The 26,584-nt window shown below is 32.7% G+C and overlaps 1 protein-coding gene across 4 annotated transcripts in view; it reads right to left on the bottom strand.

Annotated features, from left to right (window-relative positions):
• Positions 1-2,286: 2,286 nt before the first annotated feature.
• Positions 2,287-26,584, bottom strand: part of LOC143230611 (ephrin type-A receptor 4-like) — a 93,301-nt gene continuing 69,003 nt past the window's right edge. The window contains exons 6-18 of one of the 4 annotated variants that reach the window (XM_076464459.1): positions 23,400-23,702; positions 21,813-22,048; positions 21,021-21,102; positions 20,302-20,413; positions 18,812-18,888; positions 16,749-16,793; positions 11,692-11,835; positions 8,809-9,056; positions 7,801-7,899; positions 7,172-7,282; positions 6,746-6,940; positions 6,238-6,380; positions 2,287-6,097 (exon numbers count right to left, since the gene is read on the bottom strand). In XM_076464459.1, coding sequence (XP_076320574.1) covers positions 5,842-6,097; positions 6,238-6,380; positions 6,746-6,940; positions 7,172-7,282; positions 7,801-7,899; positions 8,809-9,056; positions 11,692-11,835; positions 16,749-16,793; positions 18,812-18,888; positions 20,302-20,413; positions 21,021-21,102; positions 21,813-22,048; positions 23,400-23,702 — 2,051 coding nt within the window. In that variant the 3' untranslated portion in view covers positions 2,287-5,841. The remainder of the gene's footprint in view (positions 6,098-6,237; positions 6,381-6,745; positions 6,941-7,171; positions 7,283-7,800; positions 7,900-8,808; positions 9,057-11,691; positions 11,836-16,748; positions 16,794-18,811; positions 18,889-20,301; positions 20,414-21,020; positions 21,103-21,812; positions 22,049-23,399; positions 23,703-26,584) is intronic. The other 3 variants (XM_076464460.1, XM_076464461.1, XM_076464462.1) reach the window with 3 other exon arrangements.

Raw genomic sequence — 26,584 nt, 5'->3', positions numbered from 1 at the left:
CTGACAGTCAGACGTCGATTTGCCCGCACCAGGGTGTTGATTTTGTCGACGTGTGGGTCGTCAGTTGACGTGGAAGGACGTCCAGGACGCTCATCATCTTCAATGGACTGTCGACCATCCTTAAAACGTTCATGCCACTTGAAACATGCCGTACGCTTCATAGCAACATCACCATAAGCCGTGTTAAGCATAGCAAAAGTTTCAGTCGCAGATTTTCCAAGTTTAACACAAAATTTCACAGCAAGTCGTTGCTCCTTCATTCTGAAATCCGCCAAATGAAAAAATCGCACTTCACTTAAAACTGCGTAGCTAATACACAAATGAAGATATCTGCAATCGGGAAATGGTGTCGTAATCAGCTGATCTGTGTGAACCTAGCGACACCAAGCGGATTCCCCTGGAACCAACTGGAGCCGCGCAATTCAAACAGTCCGCGTATTTTTTGAACAGCCCTCGTATTGTTAACAATACCACATATTAACAAACTAGTCACCATGTTAGTGAGATTTTGTCTGAATGTAGAATATCACAGAATTTTGACCTCCCCTCTGTCGGTCTGTGGGGGACCTCGAGCCCACACACCAATAACGTCAACACCAGAGTTCTGTAAGAGTACATACTAAATTTTGTTGAGATTAGGCATAACAGGAAGCTGTATAGAAAAAGAGTGATTCCAAGGGAGGAATTGGTTGTCAAATCCAGGTACTGAGTTTTTTCTGTGACACTTCCTTGGGATGTCAAAAGCAAATGCCACCCCTCTAACATTCACTTCGGATGTCAAAATCGAGTGCCAGCTCCTCTCTTAGGCATTCCCTTGATGTGTTAAATCCCCTGGTTCTCCAAGGGCCAGTTTTAGTTTAGATCAGTTAAAAAGTATAACTGTGAGAAGCAGATGCAGAAATGACACTTCTGGTTAAAAAAGTTAATTTAACTTATGGTTGAACAGTTTTCTGTTAATTTTGAATAAGTCAACTAATGAGTAGAGAAAGTTTTTATGGTGAATTTGTAATAAGTAGTTACTCAATGACTTTCTTTAATTTTTGTGTTAATTGTATAAAGTTATGTATTTTTCATATGTCTAGTGGTTAAATTTAATGTGTAAAATCATTTGTATGTTAGCAGTACAAAGTTATTGGTAAATAACTGTTAGCAGGTGACTGTTGATGAATGTATTCAATGATTGTGTGACTTCAACAGCTTGTACAGTGAACAACAGTACAAAGTTAGTAGTAAATAACTTTCAAGTGACTGTTGAGTGTATTCAATGACTGTGTGACTTCAACAGCTCATAGAATGGAACCTTCACAAGACTCTTCAATTTTGAATTGTGCTGTTCCTTCTTGTTGGGGGAAATTTTATGATTAGTTACACTGTTTAGATAAGTTTTATTATTATATTGTTGGAAGATAGAAAACCTGTGTTGGTTAGGGTACAAATTAGATTTATTTGTTTGTAAAATCATTAATATGCTGTTTTATTGATGACATAAGACAGTGTTGTTTCATGGTTAATAATACTCAACCAGTACGTGCTGTTCAAGTGTAATGTATTAGCTAGAAAGGTATGGAAATATTTAATCACAGAATTAATGTTAGTAAGAACCTTGTTTGTAGAAGTTAGTGTTGTATGTGTCAGTTGTTAACATCAATTTCAAATGTATATTTATGAAATGGATTGTAAGTATTATGTTAATATACAAGAAATACCATTAATAATTGTGTTTATAACCACCAGAGGGAGCACTATTTATAGACGTTTTTTTACTAAATAAAAACTGTAATATGTATGAGGTACTGTTCTTTATATAGACGTTTTTGATGCAGACAAATAAAGTACAGTTGTTTGTTTTTGATATTAGTAATAATGGTCTTTTTTTGTATTTACTTGTTTCGTGAGAAATAATTTTTGGTTGTTTATTGTTTAATATTCAGATGAATATTATATATAGAGGTTTGTTTTGTTAAATAATAAAGGTCTTATTTTTATATCAGGTTTTCATTGTTGAAAGTCAGTGGTTCAAGAAATTATCCAGAATGGTCAAGGGTAAAAAAACAACCAAAAAAGATTTACTGATTGGCAGAGCAGGAGCTTAAAAGATTACCACATTGGGTAATCATGAATGAAAAACTTTGACTGGTTGCTCAAACTTACACTGAGAATCCTTTAAGTTAGTATAAAACATTACTTCTACTTAACAAGTTAGATATTTAACTAAAATTATTCCTTAATAATTTTTACAAAAATGAAGTTGTATTAGTCTAAAAAAAAAAAATATAACAAGCAGTTCAGCAGTTGTGTAGCAGAATACTAACGTATCAGATACAGCCCATACTGATATAACAATACATTAACCAATCAGATACAGCCCATACTGATATAACAATACATTAACCAATCGGACACAGCCCATACTAATATACCAGTACATTAACTGATCAGATATAACCAATACAATACATTAACCAGTTGGATGCAGCCCATACTGATGTAACAATACATTAATGAATCAGATACAGCCCATAATCATATGAGAGCCCAACACACTAAACAACAGACCAGGCTTTGAAAGTTTTCAAGAAAAAAAAATTAAATCAAAATTCCCAGATTTATAGGATGTTACAGCTTTTATCCTGTTCTACTGGATATTTTTATTTAGCATAAGAAAAAATATATTTCAAAAGATATCAGAGTGATATAGTATAAATATATTTGAATTACTAACATTCTATTCTCTCTGCTTACCTCAAAAATAAGCACAATCAGATATATTACATCTTATTTTCTATGAAAGTAATCATGGCTTGGGGTTTTAGTAACATTTTGTGAAAAATCATTTTTCTAAATATTCTACGAGAATGAGGTTTTTGACTTGCACCTTCAAAAATGGAATTCTTTTTTTGTCTTAGCTCTTGTGATTCCAAGCCTTGTTTTGTCACTAATGTGTCAATTGAACTTTATGTCCAATAAAAAGAAACACTATAGAAAGTACCTGTAAAAAGAAATTTTTAAACCAAATTTCCAAAATTTAAACAATCATTATTGCCTCAATCCAAATCTAGTATGTATTTAAACTGTTTTTATTCTGCATTAAAGACAGAAGTCTAAGGCTTGAACCAGTATATTAAATAAATTTGTAACGTTATAATCTCGCTGGGTAAAGGAAACACAATGAGATATTTCCCTTTTTTTTCCTTAAAATATACACTTTCTTATTTCAAAAGTGACTGTTTCTATCAAGATTAGGAAGCCTTATACCCTTGGTAGTTTTGGCGATAATAGAACTTTATACTTTATTGAATACTGCTATTAATGTAGGCCTTCTATTATTAGTGATTTCATTGGAAACAAAGTAAAATTGAAGTCTTAAATTGTCAGGATTTTGAGGAAAAAAAGATCCATTTCGAGAATCTTGTATTAAAGGTATATATCTGGTGGGATAACTTTAAGATAAGGAAAATGGTGTATATTTTAATAAGAACTAAAGTGTAAATCATCCAGTTGTGTTTGTTTCTTAGAAAAACATGGCAGTAATTTTAATTTATAGTTTCCAAAGCTAAAAAAATAATTTTCTCTTATCCACAATAAAGATATAACTTAAATTAAAACAAATTCATAATGTCTTAAAATTTAAAGTAAAGTTTCAACCCCTTAGCCCTACAGGCCATCAAACCAACTAATAACAAAAAAGTGTCACCTGGTGGTAAAGGTTATACTTTGCATGATAATGGTAGCAATTTTACCTTTAAAGTTCTAAATCCATGAACTTAAGTATTAATATTATCAGTAATATTAAAATTATTTATAACTGGTTATATTCATAAACATTACCATAATGAAAGTAGGGTTAATTTACTTTAGATGCTAGAATATGAAATTAGTTCATTATTAATATAAGCTATTCATGATGTGCTAAAAACACGTAGGTCCAAGAAGTCTTGATAAAACTGAAAGAGAAACCCTTATAACCAGAGCACTTTTGAAAGATGGGCCTTTCTTCTTCAGGGACAACTTTCAAAAGCTCTCAGGTTATAAGGGTTTCTATTTCATTAATAAAAGCTAGTCACTATTTATAAAGTAGGCAGTGCAACCACTAGAACAGCACATGAGAAAGCTGTCAGCATGTTAGTCAATTTATTGTTAAATAATGGCAAAATTTAACTTTTTTCTCAATAACTTTACAAAGATTTCATTTTTGAAAACTCAAACTTAGTGTATCTTTCCAACCAGTTCTAAGGTTAATCAAATTGTTTTTAATTATGTAAATAGTCCTAATGTAGGGTATCATTGCTGTCAAAGAATGGGAAACTTCATGGTTACAAATGGTTTTAGGGACTTACTAAAAAAAACTATCATTTTGAATACGTCAAGTCAAATGCATTATATTATCTCCTGAGGAGTGGAAAATTTGACTGTGTTTTAATTTTACAATAAAAGTGTGGGGGAATTTTGACAGCAAAATCAATTGATTGAATGGCTCAATTTTCTATATCTTTGATGTAAGAAGAAGGGTAAAAAATTTAGAATTAATTAAGCTAAGTGTTTTTAAAAATTAAGTTAAAAAGTTCTTGTACAAAGAGGAAAACTAGAGTAGGCTGTTTTTATTGCATAGAAGTTATTTTCAATGACATGAATGTAGAGTAAGTATTTCCTACTGTTTAAAAATTGCATGATGACCATTTCCATCCATTTTTCCTTTTCAAATTGTAGACTGAACATGCAGAGATCATTAGAATAAACTGGGACAGGTTTGCTGGATAATATAAGTTTAGTTGGTCATTAAAGCCTTGTTAATATTACGTTTTTAATTAACTATAAAACTCTAAAAATTCAGAACTAATTTGTATAATAAATTATATTAATTTATAATGAAAGTCATTACTAGGTTTACATTGTTAATGTGGTCATTTTATCTTGTTTATTTATTTATTACAGCAAATATTATGATTATTAATGGTCATATCTAGCACTGAAGACACTGATGTCCTGACCTTCTATAACATTTGAAATATGACATATTATTTAATTTTGCATTATGTTTTATTCTGTTTATTCTAGGTCTCTTCAGACCATAGATAAATTTCCATTCTAGCTATGGCCTGCCACTGTGACACACGGAAGTGGCAATCATAAAAAGACAAATGACCACCAGGAATAATTTGAAAGGTTTGTCCGAAAATCATCACAGGCAAAGACAAAACAAATTTATTTGTTCTTAAAGGGTAATCTTTATTTGATACAAGCTGCACTAGTGTCATTACACATGGATGGATGGATGGATGGCACCATTACTTACTGCTAACTACTGAGTGAAGACAATAACAAGGACTTTGTGGCTTTAGTGGTTAGGCCTGAAGCAAGGGACCTCTGACTAGGAAAACTACTACCACAGCAGAAACCCAAAACTAACAAACACTGACCCATATTTGCACAGGTATATATATATATATATATAAGCCAGCACTTATATTACAATAATATACATTCTTATTTTACAATCAGAAAAGAAATAAATAGTTTTAAGTGGTGGTTAAGAGAACTTTCTTTGATCTGGTTTTGAAACATTGTTTTCGATGAAGTCCATGACATGAGCCAGGACTACGAAATATTGAAAGGTTACACAATTGTTGCATATTATCGTAGTATGCACTTCTCAGGTTGCATACACTTCTGAGAAGTATGTTTCATTGAATAAAAACCTTTCCATAAGGTAGCACCCATGATTCAGCTAAATCTTATGATGATGGGTTGGCTGTTATTTGGAGCCGAGTCCGTGATATGTTAGATTTGACATTAAAGTCACAACACCGTTAAATAAACACTGTACACAACAGATTATCCATACTAGACGAGGAACCCATTGGACATCTGTGCCCTGAGCATCTGCACACTGTTCAGTAATTTCTTCTGGTGTCCAGCTAAGGTTACACCTAGAGTGGTCAAGTCCTCGTGAGTTAGCCTGGCTACTGCTTCCATCGTACTTACACCAGCATGATCAAAGTTCTTGAGATATCGACTCATCTTTAGGTTGTTTAACCACTCTGACACAGACTTAAACTGTGTCATGTCGGTTGCATGAGGATCCAATGGATTTTGATTTCTGAAATCAGCAAAAATAATCGTTTTTGGACTTAGTAATATATGATAATTAAATAAATAAAGGCTTCATTACATACTTAACACCCACACTGTCTCCATTAACGGTCTTTATGCTAAATGTATTGATACGATAATACTCACTTATTAACAGATATCTTCCGTAGACTATCTGGACATCCATTTAACTTATCCAGTGTTTTCACTATGCTCGCAAAGCTGGGCCTGTAGGAACGTTCTTTCTGCCAACAGTCCAACATTAGCTGGTGAACAGCTTCTGGACAGTCCTGATGAATTAAACAGTAGTGTTTACTTGTTTAATTAACATACTGTAGAGTTGAACAGCAGTGTCTAACTGATTAATTAACATACCATAGTGTTTATTTGACATGACTGAATGTAAAGTAATTTATTTATAAGTTTAGATGTATGAGAAAGAATAGTTGTTACACACTTATTTTACAAATGCATTCTAAACACTTATGAGTGTAAGCAAAGAACAATATACAATACTATCACAACCACATTATATCTGCCACATCTAATGCCTTTCACCCAATACCATGTCTCATCACACCCAGTTAGATACAAGAGACATTGCTATTCACATCAAGTGAATGTCACCAAGCTAAGTTAAATACAAAAAAATTACCATGGGAGCTGTGAGCCTGTAACCTTTCTCAATATTCTTGATAACGTCCTGATTGGACCAGTTCCAATAAGGACGTTCTCCATATGACATCACCTCCCAGCACACTATGCCAAAACTCCACACGTCACTCGCAGATGTAAACTTCCTAAATGCTATTGCCTCCGGAGCAGTCCATCGAACAGGAATCTTTCCTCCCTTAAGTTGGTTAAGAATGATATCATCAGTTCATTAAAAACCCAAATAATAATGCAATCCAAACAATGGGTCTCACTTTAACCTATATTATGTGGATCACATCACTGAATATAGCAGAACAAACACAGACATGAGTTGTGTTCAAGTAGTAAAACAACTTTACTCCTGAAACATTTTTTATGATTTTCTAAAGATATCTAAATCTTATAGAATTATAGGTGTATTACTTACCCTGGTGGTGTAGGCCCCCTCTGTGGCACATTCTATCTCTCTAGATAATCCAAAGTCAGCAATCTTGCAGATTAACTTCTTGTTGACCAATACATTTCTTGCTGCTAGGTCCTAGAAAAGTATTTTTCTTCTAAATGTATATTTGTTATGACTACTACCATCTGGGTTATGATTTCATTATAAAGCAGTGGCATCTTAGAAATATAATAAAATATGTCACTGTGAACTGTTTTCCATTTCTTTTATTTAGTTTAAGCAAACCCTGAACAAGTGAATTTAGCTAATAACATCAGATTTATAAACAATTTATTGCACAGAGTCTTTAGATAATTTAAATTCTTAATTATTAAAAGTACATATAACAATGTCAATCTATAAACAAAATAAGTAAAACCTGGACAATAAAATGTAATTAACAACAACCAGTCTGTAAACAGTTTATTGTACAAATTCTTTAGCTGACATAAATTGTCAACAATTAAATACAATTAACAACAACCAGTCTGTAAACAGTTTATTTTATAAATTCTTTAGCTGACATAAATCAACAACAATTAACTATAAGTAACAACAACCAGTCTAAACAGTTTATTGTACAAATAATAATTTAGAAGATAAATAACTCGTACCCTGTGAACGTAGTTAATATCTGACAAGTACTGCATTCCTGCTGCAATTCCTCTGAGCATTCCAACCAACTGGATAGCTTGGAACCTTCCATCGTTACTCTGAAAGTATCAAAATTCTCTTTAATTATAACTACAGATAAATAAAATTGAGACTTCTCTTAAATAAAAGATATTTTTCATAATTCATTTTAAGAAACTAATCTAACAAATACTGAAAGAGATGTGTAATCTAATTACCACTCACACAAAAAAACTAACTTGAGAAATATGTCTACGGATGTGTAGTTTGATTACCACTTACCCAACAAAGTAAGATGAGGAAGTCATACATAGATGACATAAATCATCTTACAGAGAAAAAAAACAGAAACTTTGCAAGGGTAGGTTCCTATATTACCACATACGGAATAAACAGGCATGAACAACGTGTATCAAGATAATCACTACAGACATAAAAAACTTACCCGAGAAATATGTCCAAAATAACACAATATAGTAAGTTGAACAATGAATTTAAGAGATGTGTTGCATGTTAATCCTTCATATAAAATACCACAGGCCCACAATTCCTTTTCCAAATTCCTCAGGGCCAGTTGTGTTTCAGAATTCGGAATTTAGAACAAATGTATCACCCCAGTAGGATGCAGGGCAGCACCCCTAATCATTTTCACAGTGCAAAGTCACAAAATAAAACGCAAGAAAAAATATCAGCGAACAGCAGATGCGTGACCAGTATAAGAGCTGAGACACAACTGACATGCATGTCAGTCTGCTGGACGGCTAGGCCATGCCACCACGTCACACCTGAGTGAAGTTGTTAAACAATCCACACAATACGAAAAAAACTTTGGTTTTCGGAGCTTGTTGAATTTTGGAACTTCGGATACGGGATTGTAAACCTGTATTTTTAATGATGAATCCAGAGATAAGTTATGAAGAAATAAATTTAATATGAAGAGCCTCACAAATGATTGGTTAGTTAGTCAATAGTCACACAAGAACTCTCACCCTTAAGAATGTGTCAAGTGATCCATTGTCCATATATTCTGTGATGATCATAATGGGATTACTTCTTGTCACCACACCCTGAAGATAAATGACATTTGGATGGTCAAACTGACCCATAATGCTTGCTTCTGTTAGGAAGTCCACACGAGCTTTATCAGGTGACCCTGGCTTCAAAGTTTTAATAGCGACGGCCATTTCTGGACGAGATGGAACTTTGAGCTTTCCTCGACAGACATCCCCAAACTCGCCTGTAAACACCACATATTTAGAGTTATTTACCATGTGGATTTAGTACAAGAATTGTAAGTTTTGATTTCTTATTTGAAAATACTGAATGTAGTAATACTCATGATGAAACTTGTATATTCAACTTTATTACCCACACAGACAGTGAACCAGTTTAGAAATCAGATCCAATTTATTTTAGGTCACATTAAAAAATATAAACATCATTTGTAATTATGTTATATAAAATATAAAGTATTTGATTGTGGACCACAGTGGAATAGTTTATTTTAAATATTTGATCATGGAGGAAGAGTTTATTACAATTCTATAGCTGGAGTACCCGTCCCTTGGACAGAAGTTATGTAAATTCATGATAAATGAAAGTTTATCTTGGGGACTGAAAAGTTGCTTTCCTTATATGCAATTGTCAAAATACAAAAAAAAATTATAATTTACCTATACTGAAAATGTATTTCCTATAAGAGAGTTACTAAAATGGTACCTGGGATGTAGGAGTTGTCGAATGAGGTCCTTAATGGGAAGAAGTACCCACACTGGAAGAAATGGGTAAAGAATGGGAGACGAGAATAGGAAACATGGAAGGTTCAGGTCAAGATTAAACGAGCTACAAAAGTTGATAGGATGGAATGTTGTCAAGAAGGTGTTACCTGTGGCTTAATATCATCAGTAGCCATGTCCAAGAAAAGGAAAGAGATGTAAGACACTGCAATAAGTAAAGTGCAAATTAACAAAAGCCAGAATAGAATGCCTATGAATAAGGTCTCAACAACAAAGAAACCGTGTACATAATGACAAAGGAAAGGGCAAAATATGGGCCAAAGTAGAAGGTGAAGGGGAACAGCATTAAATCCCTTGGGATTCGTGTTTGTTTTTTAATTTCACGCAAAACTACATGAGGACTATCTGCACTAGCAATACCTAATTTAGAAGTGTAAGATTATAGGGAAGCCAGCTAATCATCACCACCCACCACCAACTCTTGGACTATTCTTACCAATTAATAGTGGAATAGACTGCCACATTATAAGACCCCATAGTTCAAAGGGCAAACATGTTTGGTGTGAAGGGTATTGGATTCCTTATAAGGCTCAGGATTTGTGTGGAGAGCCTCAGAAGACAGATACCAGAAGAGGGTACACAAAGGCAAGAATATTGTTCATGGGTGATGTTAATATTACATTCGAAAGCCACTGCAAAAAAAAAAGGAACAAAGAACCTAACAGTTCGATATTCTGCCCAACAGTAAGCTAGGGCGAACCAATGAGAGGCTCATGTGAGATTTGGCTTGCAGATCCATTCACGTACCTATGAGAGAAAGTGATTAATATGAATCTGACTATTGGGAGAGAAGTAAAAACTAAAAAGGGTTGAGAATAATGCTTATACAACAAAGAAGGACAGGGGAAAGAGACAAAATATTACAATCCTGAGATACAAAATCCATTAAAGGGAAGAAATGCCCACTGGAATCATTAGGATGATTCAGGAAAATGCAAACAAGTCTGTGGTCCCACTGAAGAACATCAACTGATTAAGAAAGAGCATGGACAATTTCAGGGGACAAAGGATGACCCAAGTATTGCTCACTCTCCCAACAGACAAAACCAGAAAGACCCATCATTGGGTCACTCACACCCAAAACCTGAAATGGAAGATTTATTGTTGGTATGACCTCTAAAATGGTAAAAAGACTAGTGCAAAAAAATGACAATAATAAATGGGGTAGGAAAATGGTAATGTACAACCTAAATTTAAAACCATTTCAAAGTTCAAAATGTGTCACATGGGAAATTGTGAAACAAAAGAAAAAACTTCTACACTTTAAAGTGACCAAACAAGAGGTGAAGGTTCTGTAGAGGAAGTTGCATGTGTCATGTGAGCTTGTCATATTACTATTGGTAAAGAAGTGGCACATGATGATTTCCTTGATAGACATGTTGGGATCTTCAAATTCAAACAGAGAGTAGCAGAAGGTTTGTTGCATGCATAAAGAAAATTGTATATAGAGGGAAGCACTGAGTGAGAATAGCTGATCTTGTGAATAGAGATAAGTACCATATCCAAAGCCCTGTAAAAACTGTGAAACACAAAACATCAAACTGCAAGTTTACACATATCTCTATATGGACACAACAAAGTGTCATGCCAAATTTTGTGAAGATCCATCTGGAGGAGTGGATAAGTGGTAAAAACTAAAACATGCAAAACTGAAAAATTTTCATGCCTCTTTCTATGGACCCAATCAACTTTCATACAAAATATGGTGAAGATCCATCTACAGGGGAAAAGTAGGAGTAAGAAAAGCAAAAATTTCCATAAAAACAACAAAAAGGTAAACCTGAAAATTTGTATACACCCCCACATGCACCAATAAACCTTGATACCAATTATGGCAAAGATCCATCCTCACCCTGCAAAGTAGTTAATGGAAATCCAACAGACACTATTATTACATTTATATCGATACTTCTTCAGAGAACACATTGAAATAGTTTATTATAAAACATTTGACATCAGATCACAGTGGGTTAGTTTATTAAACATTTAATAATGGAAGAGTTACTTTAACAGAGCTGGTTTCTATAACAATGCTAAAAAAAACCCGTTCTATCATTAACTCCACTATTCTCTAACCTCCTCCTATGATGGCTTCAATGGTAATGTGGGAAGCATCTATCTCTTTAGCAAACTCTTCAACTGCTTGATTTGGATCTTCATAAGTGTGCGGGTCAACATAGCTTCTTGGGCCTCCACAGTGAGTAAACAAGAGAGTGGTCACTAAAAGGTATGAAGTCCATTACTCACAGGAATATAATCAGTAACACTTCTGTTTCCTCAAAAATACACTGAAAGTTTCCATAAACACAAGCTTACATATTAATTTTTGATAAGATGGATATTTTAACAAAGTTGTCATATGTAGACTAAGAAATCCCCCACAGTTAAGTCATTGTAACAATTATTCCTTGGACTAAAAAAATCCCCACAGTTCATACTAAGTTGCTCATATCAATTTCAAGCACTTTCTAAGAACTCTGAGAACGTTTTCAAAGCACATTTTAAAGGCTAAAATTACATAAATCAGTTGGATTCCACTTAACATTTGATAAGCTTGCTATTTGTTTATTCATCTTAACAAAGAAAACAAACAACTTACTGAGCTCAATTGTGCAACATGCATTAAAATTAGATGTAACAATATATTCTGTTATTTCAATATTTTCAACTACTTTTGCAAAAACAGCCCCTCTTCAAGCACTTTCAAATATGTGTATGCATCTGGAATCTCTCATAGGTCAATGAAACAATAATTCCCATAGACTAAGAAATCTCAATAGGTAATTCTATGAATAATTTATGTAGACTAAAAACTACCTCATAATTGATTTATTGAAACAATAATTCCTGTAGACTGAAAAATCCCACATAGTTAGGTTATTGTAAGAATATTTCCTGTAGAATAACATATCCCCACAGTAGTCATTATAAGAATAATTCATGTAGATTAAGAAATCCCACACAATTAGGTCATTGTAAAAATAATTCCTGTAGAATAAGAAATCTTACAAGTAAGGTTACAATAAGACTTAATTCCTGTGGACTAAAAATTTCTCATACTTAGGCCATTCTAAAAGGATTCCCTGTAGACTAAGAAATCTTCCACACTTAAATTATTGTAGCAAAAGTTCCCAAAGACTAAGAAATTTCACATAGGTCATCATAACAATACTTTCTATACACTAAGAACTATTCTCTAACTATTACAGTTAGTCACTATAACAGTAGTTCTTCCAGAATTAGAAATCCCTTACAGTAAGGTCATTGTAACATTTCCCATAACCTAAATATTCTGTTACAATAAGATCATTGTAATGATTACAAAAACCTAAGAATACCATTACAGTTAGGTCGCTGTTACAATTCCCATTATCTAAGAAATCTGTTACACTTAGTTCAAGGTAACAACAATAACATAAACTACACTTAGTTCAAAGTAACAACAATAACATAAACTGAAGATCAGTTATTCATCTTTCTTTCTGTGAAATTTCCATTTTTACAGGAATTATGTACATACTTATATCTTCATCTCAAATCTAAACCATAAACCAACTAAGATAAACAACTAGCCCCCTATAAATTACTAGTTAATCATGAAACATTAGAAAGTTATTGAAACAATCACTGTCTACACATCAGTTAAGGTAAAGTTTTATTTTGGCTGGAAAGATAAAAAAATAAATGTTTTTATTCATGAGAAGGAGATGTAACAAGACTTAAAGTTATCTACAGTGAAACACATTCTAACATTGAGTGTTCAGAGAGAAGCCATATCATCTACCTTTGTTAGGAAAACGTTATAATGAAACACTTAAACATGCTCTACCTCAGCTATATTTGTTACAAAGATGGATTAAAAAGAAATATCTAGACATGACTTTTGTCAGTTATGTTAGTTAGGAGGATAAAGAAAATATGAATATCTAGACATAAGATATGTTAAAAATGTTTGTTAGGGAAATGGAGTGAATAGGAATATCAAGACATAAGCTATCTTACCTGTGACTGTTAGGAAGAAAAAGTTAATAGGAATAACTACACATAAGCTAAGTTAGCAATGTTTCTTAGGAAGATGGATTAAATAGTAACATCCAGACATAAGCTATGATTGTTAGGAAGATGACCTAGATAGGAATATCTAAACATAAGCTATATTAGCTATGTTTGTTAGGAAGATGGATTAAATACAAATATCTTGACATAAGATATGTTAGCTATGTTTGTTAGGATGATTATGTAAAGAAGGATATCTAGACATAAGCTACATTCACTGTTTTTCTTAGGAAGATGATGTAAATGGAAGTAACTAGAGATAAGCTACGTTTGTTTGGAAGAAATATTAAATAGGAATATATTAACATGAGCTATGTTTGTTTGGAAGAGGGATTAAATAGTAGTATCTAGAAATAGGCTATGTTAGGTATGTTTGTTTGGAAGATGGATGAAATAGGAATATCTATACATAAGCTATGTTGGGTACCTTTGTTAGGAAGATGATGTAAATAGGAATATCTAGACATAAAACATGTTAGCTATGTTTGTTTTGAAGATGGATTAAACAGGAATATCTAGACATAAGCTAGGTTAAGTATGTTTGTTATGAAGATGGATTCAAGGAATATCTAGACATAAGCTAGGTTAAGTATGTTTGTTATGAAGATGGATTCAAGGAATATCTAGACATAACCTATGTTTGTTTGGAAGAAGAAGTAAATAGGAATATTTAAACATGAGTGATGTTAGCTATGTTTGTTAGGAAAATGGCATAAATAGGAACAATTAGACGTAAGTTGTCTTAGCTATGTTTGGTAGAAAGATAAAGTAAATAGGAATAATTAGACTTAAACTATGTTAGCTACATTTGTTAGGAAGATGGATTAAACAGGAATACTTACACATGAGTTACATCAGCTATGTTAGGAAAATAAAGTAAATAGCAATTCCTAGACAAGCTATGTTAGCTATGTTTGTTAGGAATATGGATTAAATAAGAACATCTAGACATGAGCTATGTTTGTCAAGATGATGTAAATAAAAAGACCTAGACAAAAGCTACAATAGCTATGTTTCTTAGGAAGATAGATTAAATAGGTTTGTTAGGAAGATAAAGCAAATAGTAATAGCTAGACGTAAGCTGTGTTAGCTATGTTTCTAAGTAAGATAAAGTAAATAAACACATCTACACATAAGCTACGTTAGCTATGTTTGTTAAGAAGATGATGTAAATAGGAATTAGGAGAAATCAGCTATGTTTGCTATGTTTCTTAGAAAGGTGATTTAAATAGAAATAACTAGAGATAACTTACATTAGCTATGTTTCTTTGGAAGAGAGATTAAATAAAAATATCTAGATATAAACTATGTTAGCTATGAAGATTGATAAATTAGTATCTGGGCATAAGCTATGTCAGGAAGATAAAGTAAATAGCAATATTTGACATAAGCTATGTCAGCTATGTTAGGAAGATAAAGTAAATAACAATATTTGACATAAGCTATGTTAGCTATGTTTGTTAGGAAGATGTATTAAAAAGGAATATCTAGACATGAGCTTTGTTAGCTATGTTTCACAGGAAGATATATTAAATGAATATCTGGACATAACTTTTGTTAGCTATGTTTGTTAGGAAAATGGATTAAACAGGAATATCTAGACATTAGCTACAATAGCTATGTTCATTAGGAAGATAAAGTGAATAGTATTAACTACACATAAGCTATGTTTGTTAGGAAGATGATATAAGTAGGATTAACTAAAATTAACCTATGTTAGCTATGTTTGTTTGGAAGATGTATTAAATAGAAATATGTAGACATAAGCTATGTTAACTATGTTTGTTTGAAAGATAAAATAAATAGGAATATCTAGATATACGCTACATCAGCAGTGTTTGTTAAGAAGAAGATGTAAATAGGAATAACTAGACATAAGCGATGTTAGCAATGTTTGTTAGGAGGATAAAGTAAATAGGAATAACTAGACATATGCAATATTTGTTAGGAAGATGATGTAAATAGGAATATCTAGACATAAGCTATGTTAGATACGTTTGTTAGGAAAATGATATAAGTAGGAATAACTAGACATAAGATATGTTTGTTAGGAGGAGGATTTAAACATGAATATCTAGACATAAGCTATGTTACTTATGTTTGTTAGGAACAAGATGTAAATAGGAATAACTAGACATAAGCGATGATAAGTATGTTTGTTAGGAAGAAGATATAAATAGGAATAACTAGACATAAGCTATGTTAGTAAATAAAAAGATCCAGACAAAAGCTACAATAGCTATGTTTCTTAGGAGATGATGTAAATTGGATTAACTAGATATCAGCTATGTTTGATAGGAAGATGGATTAAATAGGAATATCTAGACATAAGTTTTGTTAGCTATGTTTGTTAGGAAGATGATGTAAATAGGAATATCTAGATATAATCTACATTAGCTATGTTTATTAGGAAGATAAAGTAAATAACAATAACTAGATATTAGCTATGTTTGTTAGCAGGAGGAAGTAAATAGGAATATCTAGACATAAGCTATATTAGCTATGTTTGTTAGGAAGATGATGTAAATAGGATTATCTTGATATAAGCTATGGTAGCTAGGCTTGTTAGGTAGATGGTTTAAGAAGGAATATCTATGGGTAAACTATGTTAGCTATGTTTGATAGGAAGATAAAGTAAATAACAATAACTAGACATAATCTATGTTAGCTATGTTTGTTAAAAAGATGATGTAAATAGGAATATCTAAAGATAAGCTATGTTAACTACATTTGTTAGAAAAATGGATTATATCGGAATATCTAGACATAAGCTATATTAGCTATGTTTATTAGGAAGATGGTTTAAATAGGAATATCTGGACATAAGCTATGTTGGGTACATTTGTTAGGAAGATGGATTAAATAGGAATATCTAGACACAAGGTATGTAATGTAGGTTTGTTATGAAGATAAAGTAAACAGTTATAACTAGACATAAGCTATGTTAGCTAAATTTGTTAGGAAGATGATGTAAATAGGAATAACTAGACATAAGCTATGTTAGTTATGTTTGTTAGGAATTTCCAGATATAACCCTTACTCAATCACCATTATTAGTAGCAGGATAAGATACTTACTCCCAGCAGTAGGAACAATTGGAGGATGTTCCAGGGCAGGGACGACTGTTAAAGGAAATAAAGTGGTTAATAGAACACAAGCACATCTGGTGGTTAATATCTGTTATACTTTTTCCAATATTATTTTGTGGATCAAATAACATAGTTTTAAATCTGATCCAAATACTATGAGTTAGTATTGGTACATTGATCAGATAACATGTCTGTTAATATGATCCTTATACTGTCAGTCTACTACATGTAGATCAAATCATGTGGCTTTCTTAATGATCACAATATTTTTAGTTTAAAAAATTATTGATCTTTCAAAACCAAAATTATTGGTTGCCATGGTGAATCAGAAAAGAAATAATTAGAGCAATATTAGCCAGGAAAAAGTTTAATTATTAGAGGCAATTCTCCTGTAATACATTATGATTCCCTTATGATAGGAGGTACTATCATATTAATAAGTTATGAGGTACTAGAATTATGATGAAAATATAATATACTGTGATACTAAGGCAGTATGGCATAAATAAATAATGAGGTAACATGGGACTACTTGTTGCTATGACATGAATAAAACATACTGTAATGTTAAAAAACTGTAAGTACAAATAAAACCTTAAGGTAGTAACGTACATAAGTACTTAAAAAAATGAAGTTTTATGCATAGCATATAAAATATTGTATAGGGTGAGAGAAGAAATGCATGACTCAAAATATAAAAGACAAACCTAGAGAACTACAGCATACAAAAGGAAATTATAAAAACGTGGACACAGAATAGCAAACCACGTTATCAAATAAGGATAAGTCTAGCTCAAAGCACATTACATGAGTTAGTTTTATATACATTCCAAGAAGTATGGAAGCCAACATTTATGAGAGCCAGCACCAAAGAGATGGAATTCCAGCAACAAATGTTTATATTGGAAATCATAAATAAAAGAAGTAATTTAATAAAAAAACAATTAATGAAACTTTGAACAGAATCAAGAAGTGGAAAGATGGATATCTGTAAAGACTGAACTTAAATGATTTCTGTACATTATCAGTTAATAACCTCGGGTGTTTACATGTCAATGAGTAATTATCCAGAGATGGTTCCATACAAACCAATTAACATGTAGTTATGGTTTTGTTTGTTGTAAAGTGCTACTTGTATCAATTAAATTGAAAGAAGAACTTGAAAAAGTAGATCCATTACACTCATTGAGTAATCATGACAAAATCTTTAAAACATCATGTATTCATGCCTGCTACCATCCACAAGCCATCATGATTATTTATTACCAATGATTGGATTTTTCACACTAATTTCTTCTGAGTATAAAAATATCTCTATCTAGTCTAGAAAAGTACCTCTGTAATGACATATCACATTTAAAGAATGAAAATTACCAAATGTTGTGTCAAGAATTTAGAAAGATTAATAAAAGACATCAATAAATTATTGATATACAATGGAAGATTTGCTGATGCAGCTGTATAATAACAACCATAACTGAAGGAATTCTTTGTATTAACTATACAGATAATGTGATCACTACAGTATCACATCACTGAATGAAGTAGAACTGATCGATGAAATTTCAGAATCCAAAACAAAATACACAAAATTTTCATTTTGGGTTATTCCAGAATAACTTTCATCACATGTACTGACCAACAGCTTGTAAAAAAAATTATTTTGTGTGTGTATTATGACTGTCTCTGAGTAAGTTTCTTTACTCTACCCATAAATTCCTTAAGTTGGTGGCCTGTATGCTTAAACCACAACTACATAACTTAGATTGAAATTAATTTATTTCTAACTTGTGTGAAGCCAACCCCAATAACTACACTTACTGGCCATCTATTACAAATGAATCATGAGATACCATAATATCAATAAATCGTGAGGTGTTATAGCATCAATAAACCCTGAATTACTGTGACATCAGGAAATTATGAGTCAACTTTGTAACAGTCAATATCATATAAATAACTGTTCAAGGTAGCACATTTTCTTATACAATAATTCAGAAATGAGAAGTGATAGAAAATACTTTAAGAATAAGAAATATGACAGCCCTTACATTGCTTACCTTCCCCATTATGGTAATCAAGAATGTCACAGTCACTTGGTTGTTTTTTATTACAGTCATCAGAACTTCTAAGAATAGAAAAAACAAAAGACAGTAGGAAAACATAAAATGCAATCTACAAAAACTAAAATAAGTTCTAATCTATAATAACAGGACAATTTCTATTATTTTGTTATGATGGATTAAATTTTATTTTAAAAACAAAACATTCTTATCATACTGTAGGTTTACTTTTAGAAAAGCAGTTCTCAAAATAATAATATCAATCTTTTCTAAAAACTTGTAAACAATTTTTCAAGACCTCATAAGTGCCAAAAAGAAATCTAGTTCTGAATACAAAATTTGTGACATGTTTATTATTCAATATTTGTGTACTCATCTGAAGGATGACCAGATTTACTGACACCAGTAAGTGCATACTAATCTACAAGATGATCAGATTTAGCAGCACTATTAACTGTATACTAATCTAAAAGATAATTAGATTTACTGACATAATTAACTGTGTACTAATCTACATGATTGGATTTACTGACTCTATTAACTGTGTATTAATCTAAAGGATAATTAGATTTACTGACACTATTAACTGGGTGATAATCTACAAGATCATCAGATTTACTGACACTAGTAATTCTGTACCAACATACAAGACAATCAGATTTATTGACACGATTAAATGTGTTCTAATCTAAACTATGAATATCTTTATTGACACAATTAACTGTGTAATAATCAACAAGATGATCAGATTTACTGACACTACTCACTGTGTACTAATTTACAAGATGATCACATTTACTGACACTATTAACTGTATACTAATCTGAAAGATAATTAGATTTACTAACACTGTTAACTGTGTACAAATCTAAAGGATGATCAGATTTATTGACACAACTAACTGTGTAATAATCTAAAGGATGATCAAATTTATTGACACTATTAACTGTGTACTAATCTAAAGGATAATCAGATTTATTGACACTATTAACTGTGTACTAATCTAAAGAATGATCAAATTTAGTGACACTATTAACTGTGTAATAATCTACAAGATGATCTGATTTACTGACCCTATTACCTGTGTATTAATCTAGAGGATGATCAGATTTACTGATGCTATTAACTGTGTACTAATCTAAAGGATGATCATATTTACTCACACTATTAACTGGGTAGTAATTTAAAGGACAATTAGAATTACTGATATAATTAACTGTGTACTAATCTACAAGATGATCAGATTTACTGACACTAGTAATTGTGTACCAATGTACAAGATGATCAGATTTACTGACACTATTAACTGTGTATATCTACAACATGATAAGCTGTACTGTCGGTAACGGAGTAAGTGTTAATCTAAAGTGTGACAGTCTGTATTAATACTGGTCATTACACATTTATAAACAAGATGGTCCAGAAAGTTAATTTATATATGTAGTTACATGATAGAAGAATAATTAATAGAAAACTACCTTCTAATATATAAGACAATCATGACGACAACAACAACAACCAGTACAACCACAGCAACAGTTGCTCCAGCAATAATACGAACTTGAACTTGGCCTTCTTTCTCTGCATAAGCTGAATAAATGATTAGTTAATGAATGTCATTCTAAGTCATGCTTCTATGTCACATGAATGATATTTCTTAAGCTGTGGTATTACATACCGAAATTAGAGCAGTATTTCATCTTAACTTTAGTTACCATACTACATTTATTATAGAAAACTCTGTAGGTTAAACTATGATTAATTAATTTACAGAAATTCCAGTAGTAGTTGATCTCTTTAACATAACCAACCATATAAAAATCAATGGGATATACTGTAACTAATTGCTTATTTCACACAGAGAAATATATTATGTCTCTGTAATAATTACAATACTTTGTTATTTGGGAGGATCTGTAATGAGAATACAGAAATTATGGCAATTAAATTAAAGATAAAAATTACCTTTATTCTCCTGGTAACAAAAGTAAAAATATCATCCTCACAGTTTCATAATGGCTAGTTGTATAAGGGGCTATTCATGTGGTTACAGTTATATTTATAAATAACAGTTATTAAAATCATTAAATCATCTAATCAACCTCGAACTAATCACTTTAGACAGTGTTAAAGATCACTAGATGCTAGTAATTTTATACCAACCATTTTATTATAAGAAACTGTTAAAGTATCTAACCTGTACTATCAACTAGCTGACCAGTGGTTATATAAATAGGCTTGCTGTATTCTCCCCAGCCATGAGATGTTTTGGCCCTGACCTGGAGAAACAGAAGAAATAACAAAACAATGACACATTAATATATATTGTGATTAGGAAGTTAACACATAGAATCACGTACAAAAGTTGTAATGCTTTTCAAACGAGCCCTAAAACTTGAAAACTTTTGAATAGTGAACTATTTGAAAGTGCTCACATTTTGGGTCTGATTTGAAAAACGTTAATATATATATAATAGCTTCTGTAAAAGTTTGTAATTCACAAATTTATTAGAAACACCTAGTAATTTTATATCTGATAAATTGTTGTAATCCTCATTACTATCAAACAGTATATATTATTTTGTAACATAAAGAAAATGTAAATAGTTGATAACCAAACCTATTAACAGTTGTATGGTTCAGATCCTACTCCTGTAATAAATATTGTAGTAAAAAAAGAACCTACACACCTGGATTCAATACTGTATTTAAAAAAACAACAACCTGCACAACTGGAAATCATAGTGTTATAATATAACCCATTCACCTGGATTCACTAATGTATGATGGTGTAACCAGCACAACTGGATTCACTACTGTATTATGGTGTAACCAGCACACCTGGAATAACTACTGTATTATGGTGTAACCAGCACACCTGGATATACTACTGTATTATGGTGTAACCAACACTCCTGGATTTACTACTGTATTATGGTGTAACCAACACATCTGTTTTTAGTACTATATGATAATGTAACCAACACACCTGGAATCCATACTCAGTCTTATGGTTCAGTCCAGACACAGAAGATTCTAGTTTCTTAGTTAAGATGGTAGATGAGGTGTTTCCTTCGCCACGTTTAAAGTAACGAATTTGATACAGTTCTGTGTACGTGTAGGGGTCACTTGGAGGGTTCCAGACCAACACAATACTTGTACTCTTAACAGTGGTAGCCCTGACATCTTGAACTGCCAAGGATGTTGTGGTAGAAACATGGTAAACTAAATAGAATACAGATCTATGTTAAATAACAGTTGTATACCAAGTTCAGCATTTCTTATGGAAATGTATAAGATATGATGGACAATAAAAATGAAAACGTCATAATCATATATACAAAATTATAATTAATATATAGACTCTTATGGAAAGTTACAAGGTGAGATGGACTGTGGGTTTTGTTTGTTTGGAATTTTGTACAAAGCTACATGAGAGCTATCTGCAATAGCCATTCTTAATGTAACAGTGCAAATACTAGAAGTAAAGCAGCTAGTCATCACCACCCACTGCCAACTCTTGGGTTACTCTTTTACTAACACATAGTGGGATTGACCATCACATTATAATGTCCCCACAGTTGAAAGCATAAGCATGTTTGGTGGGAAGGGGATTTGAACCCGTGGCACTCATCTTGCTAGTTAAGTGCCCTAACCTTCTGACCTTGATTGACCCTGGACTGTAAGAATGGAAAAGTTATAACTAAATAAAGCAACACTTAAAAAACAGTTCAATATATACTTGAAATTGTTGCATAATGTTTTGATTTGGTGATGAAACATTATGTTGTTTAATGCAAATGATATGGTTTTTTACTACCCATTTTACAATATCCAATGTTACAGCATAAATGACATACAGTATCATTGGAAGATCACATTTGGATAATGAATAATATAAATGTATTCAAGCTAGCTCTATGCATAGGCAGACAAGACAATCACCTATGCCTCACAAGTTCTATTTCGTATCCATCCATAAGGCCCATCTGGGTTTGTACTAGTCAATCATCAGTTCATTATGGTCTATGGGTGATAATTATGTCTAGTAGCATGTGGTGTAAACATTATTAACAGTTTGGAATTTTGTTCATTGAATTGTAAAGCCTGGAATACATGTTTAGCAATTTTTGCAAGTTTAATTAAACTTTTAACTCATATATTATCTTACGAAGTTGGAAACTTCCAGAAAAATAAAAACTGAGACTATATGGAACTTAAGCCTACAAATACGTTTACTTGGAAGTACCAAGATATTGAAATTCATTTTTTCTTTTTATACAGTTTGTAATTTAACAATTGAAAACTGAAACTAAATGGAATTTGAATATTTTTTATGCTTTTCAGAGTAGACCATGGGTTCAAAACCTGCTTGATTTCTATATCAAGTTCTTCAGAAAACTAACCTTTAAAGTTGTATGTCATTTTTAATAGTTCTAAGACTGATACAAGATAGGCCTGATTTATGCTTGTAAAATTGGTGTGATGTTACAATAGTGGTTAACTGCATCTTTCTGTGACATCAAAATTTAAAAACATGTATGAGACCATAACTGATACTGACTGTCTCACCAACCTGAAGCAGTTGTTGTTACCGTTATGTCCACAAACTGACTTCCACCGTAGCTGGAAACACCATTCTCAGCATATATCTGGAATACATATCTCGTTGCAGGATTTAGACCAGAAACTGTGGCTTTGGTTTCTGTAAACCCAGTGTGAGAGGGCACATACGAAACAGCGTTGCTGCATACATTACAAACAATCCTAAAAGTAGTGTCATTCCTGCCTCCAGAGCGTAAAGGTGGCTGCCAAGTCAAAATCACTGTGGACTGGTCAACAAAGCTGACCAATAAATTTTGAGGAGCTGAAGGAGGTTCTAGGTTTTAAAAAAAAGTAAAAAATGATACACGTTCCAACTTAATATATCCATTTAATAAATTCTAAGCCATCATGAGAAAACTCTCACTCTCTGTTATTTAGATGAGAAATTAAATATGGTTGTAGGTTTTTAATATAACAGTAAGATAAAATCAAAAATACTAACTCAATCGCTTTCTAAAGTTAACTTTGAAATAACAACTATGGAACAACAGCTTAAGTAGTTTAGTTTAATAGTACCTGAATAAAAGTAACAATGTATGCCTCTTTCTATACTGTAAATTTCAGTACAACAATACATCTTAAGTTTATTTAATAAGAATCTTTAAAAATATATTTACGTATCAGTTAACGTTAAGCCTAAGTCAGTTTGATAAATAATTTGATACATGAAACTTATGAAATAAGTTAGCAATAAGTGTGAAGTTCCCCTATTAATGTATACTATTACCAGAGGCGTAGATCCTGGGGAGATGGGGGATACATCCCCCTTCATTTTAGGTGGGGGTATGGTGCATACAATCATCCACCCTACAGTTTGGTCTGTTGAATTGTTTTATTGCATTACAGACCTACAAATTGTGTGTTTGTTCTTGTGATTCTCGTGCTCTTACCAATCGAATTACATAATTAGGGCTTCACATAGGCTTTTTCAGTAGCCGAAATGTAGGCGTGCTTCTAAGCTTTTCGATCTAAGCGATAGTTCGTAAGTATCAGTCAGTAGGCCCACGTATACATGCAAGGCTTGCAAGCACTATCACAGAATCTACCTATGTCTTATACGTAGTGTAAAATTAAGTAAAATTTTCATCACAACAGATTGAACAGAGCATGAAATTCGAAAATATTACTCCCAAGCGTAAACTCCTGTGATCTAGATCTGGTAGGCAATTTGTAGCTTGTCGCTGCATCAATCTTATGTGTATATTGTGCGGTTTTCCTACGCCATTTGTTCTTATGCATGTCTATCCAGTCTAGACAATAAATGTCGAACGCCTTACTCTCCTTAGCTGCCGAATCCGCTGACCATAGTGTATGTTTAGTATACAGTTAACGACAGGTTCGGACCGCTCGGATCCAGACGCGCCATACATCACCCCTCCGCTCCCTTTAGTCTGAGCCTCGATTTACAACATGGCTCGTTAGACCTGTGTTTGTGGCCCTCATTAATCCATGAAATTTCAGATTATCACCGCCCTCTAATAAAGTGCTGGTGCTTTATTAAGAGAACAATATATTCTCTTATCATAGATAGTAAAAATATTGTATTTTCTTGTATAATTAGAACACAAAAGGAGCGATTTCAACGGCTTGAAGCCTCTACTCGAATTGTATTGCTAGATTTTGTTTAGTTGTTTTTATTTAATAGACTTGCTTATAGACATTATATCACAACGTGTTTGCCTTTTGATGAGCTTTAACAGGAATATAATATATTTGTGATTGTTTAAGTATTTTTCGAGAAACTTGCAATTACTTGTGTTGAAACTAGCACACATTATTGTCCCAGCGATGCTCAGGCGGTCACTGTAAATTTCACGCGTTCGACTTAAATACATTGTACAGTTCAGTCCTACTTTCATTCTGTTCTATCTTTGTTCGTTGTACGTTAGAGTTTTTCAATAAAGACTGTATCTTAGCCTGTTGAGTCATCTGGGGAACAAATTCCAATTATGACAAGTAAGCGTCTGAAACTTTCCAATATTAGACAGTTCTAGTATTAAAGTGACAATGTAGATGCAGATAATCCAACAACTTCAAGCAAAGGAATAGAAACTTGCCATACAGAGGAAATACCATGGTCATCAGAGGACGAGTCTGAAAATGCTTGTGCAACTATTGCACATCATGAACCACCAGATAGCTGTGAAACAAATTCGTGGAGTAATGAAAAATCTGACACTCCACAGATACAGTGTGGAAAGCCATATCATCCAGACATACAACTAATACCACAACAGAAAGCAAAATCTCAAAATATCAACTTCCAGGGCAAGTAGTTTGATGAGTTCCCATGGCTGCACTTTGACAATCAGACTCAAAAAGTCATATGCTTTCATGGTGCCAAGGCGGAAAATAGAGGCCTTTTTACAGGAAAATCGGAAAGGCCAGTGGAGTATACCTTCATATCCACCGGTTTTGCAACTGGAAAAAGGCAAAACAGAAATTCAACGAACACCAATCCTCCTCTCAGCACAGATTCGCTATATCTCCAGAAGGTTCACTTGATGTAACTCCAATGACTGTCCAGCTACATGATGGAGAAAAGAAGCAGCAGGAAGAATGCAAAAGAAGTTTAGCCAAAATATTCAGAAGTTTACGTTTCTTACTACATCAAGGTTTAACATTACGTGGACATACTGATACGGAGGGAACTTCCTGCAGTTAATGAAGCTCCTGGAAGAGGAAGATCCTGAGTTGACGGCCTACTTGTCAAAGAAAACCACATTCACATCACCCCAGGCTCAGAATGAAATAATGGAGATGTTCAGCCATCAAATACTGAGGAACATAGCACACGAAGTGCAGCAAAGTAAAATCTTTGTATTAATGGTTCATGGCACTCAAGATGTTACAGGTGCCAAACAGGAAGTAATATGTGTACGATACGTCGATGAGAACCTTGACGTCCATGAGATATTTCTTGGTTTGTACAGTGTTTCCAATACAACTGGTGAAACAATATCCTCGACTATACTTGATGTACTGACTAGACTCAATTTACCCCTGTCAGGATTAAGAGCACAAACTTATGATGGAGCCGTTAACATGAGTGGTGCGTACAGTGGATGCTAGGCAAAAATAAAAGAGAAGCAACCGTCAGCTTTGTTTTTTCACCGCGGAGCACACATGGTTAATTTAATAATGCAACATGCAGTT

Source organism: Tachypleus tridentatus, chromosome 10, assembly GCF_004210375.1.
Source record: "Tachypleus tridentatus isolate NWPU-2018 chromosome 10, ASM421037v1, whole genome shotgun sequence".
NCBI classification, from domain to species: domain Eukaryota; kingdom Metazoa; phylum Arthropoda; class Merostomata; order Xiphosura; family Limulidae; genus Tachypleus; species Tachypleus tridentatus.
Note: the sequence above shows the minus strand (reverse complement) of the source record. Positions and strands in the feature narration are given on the sequence as shown.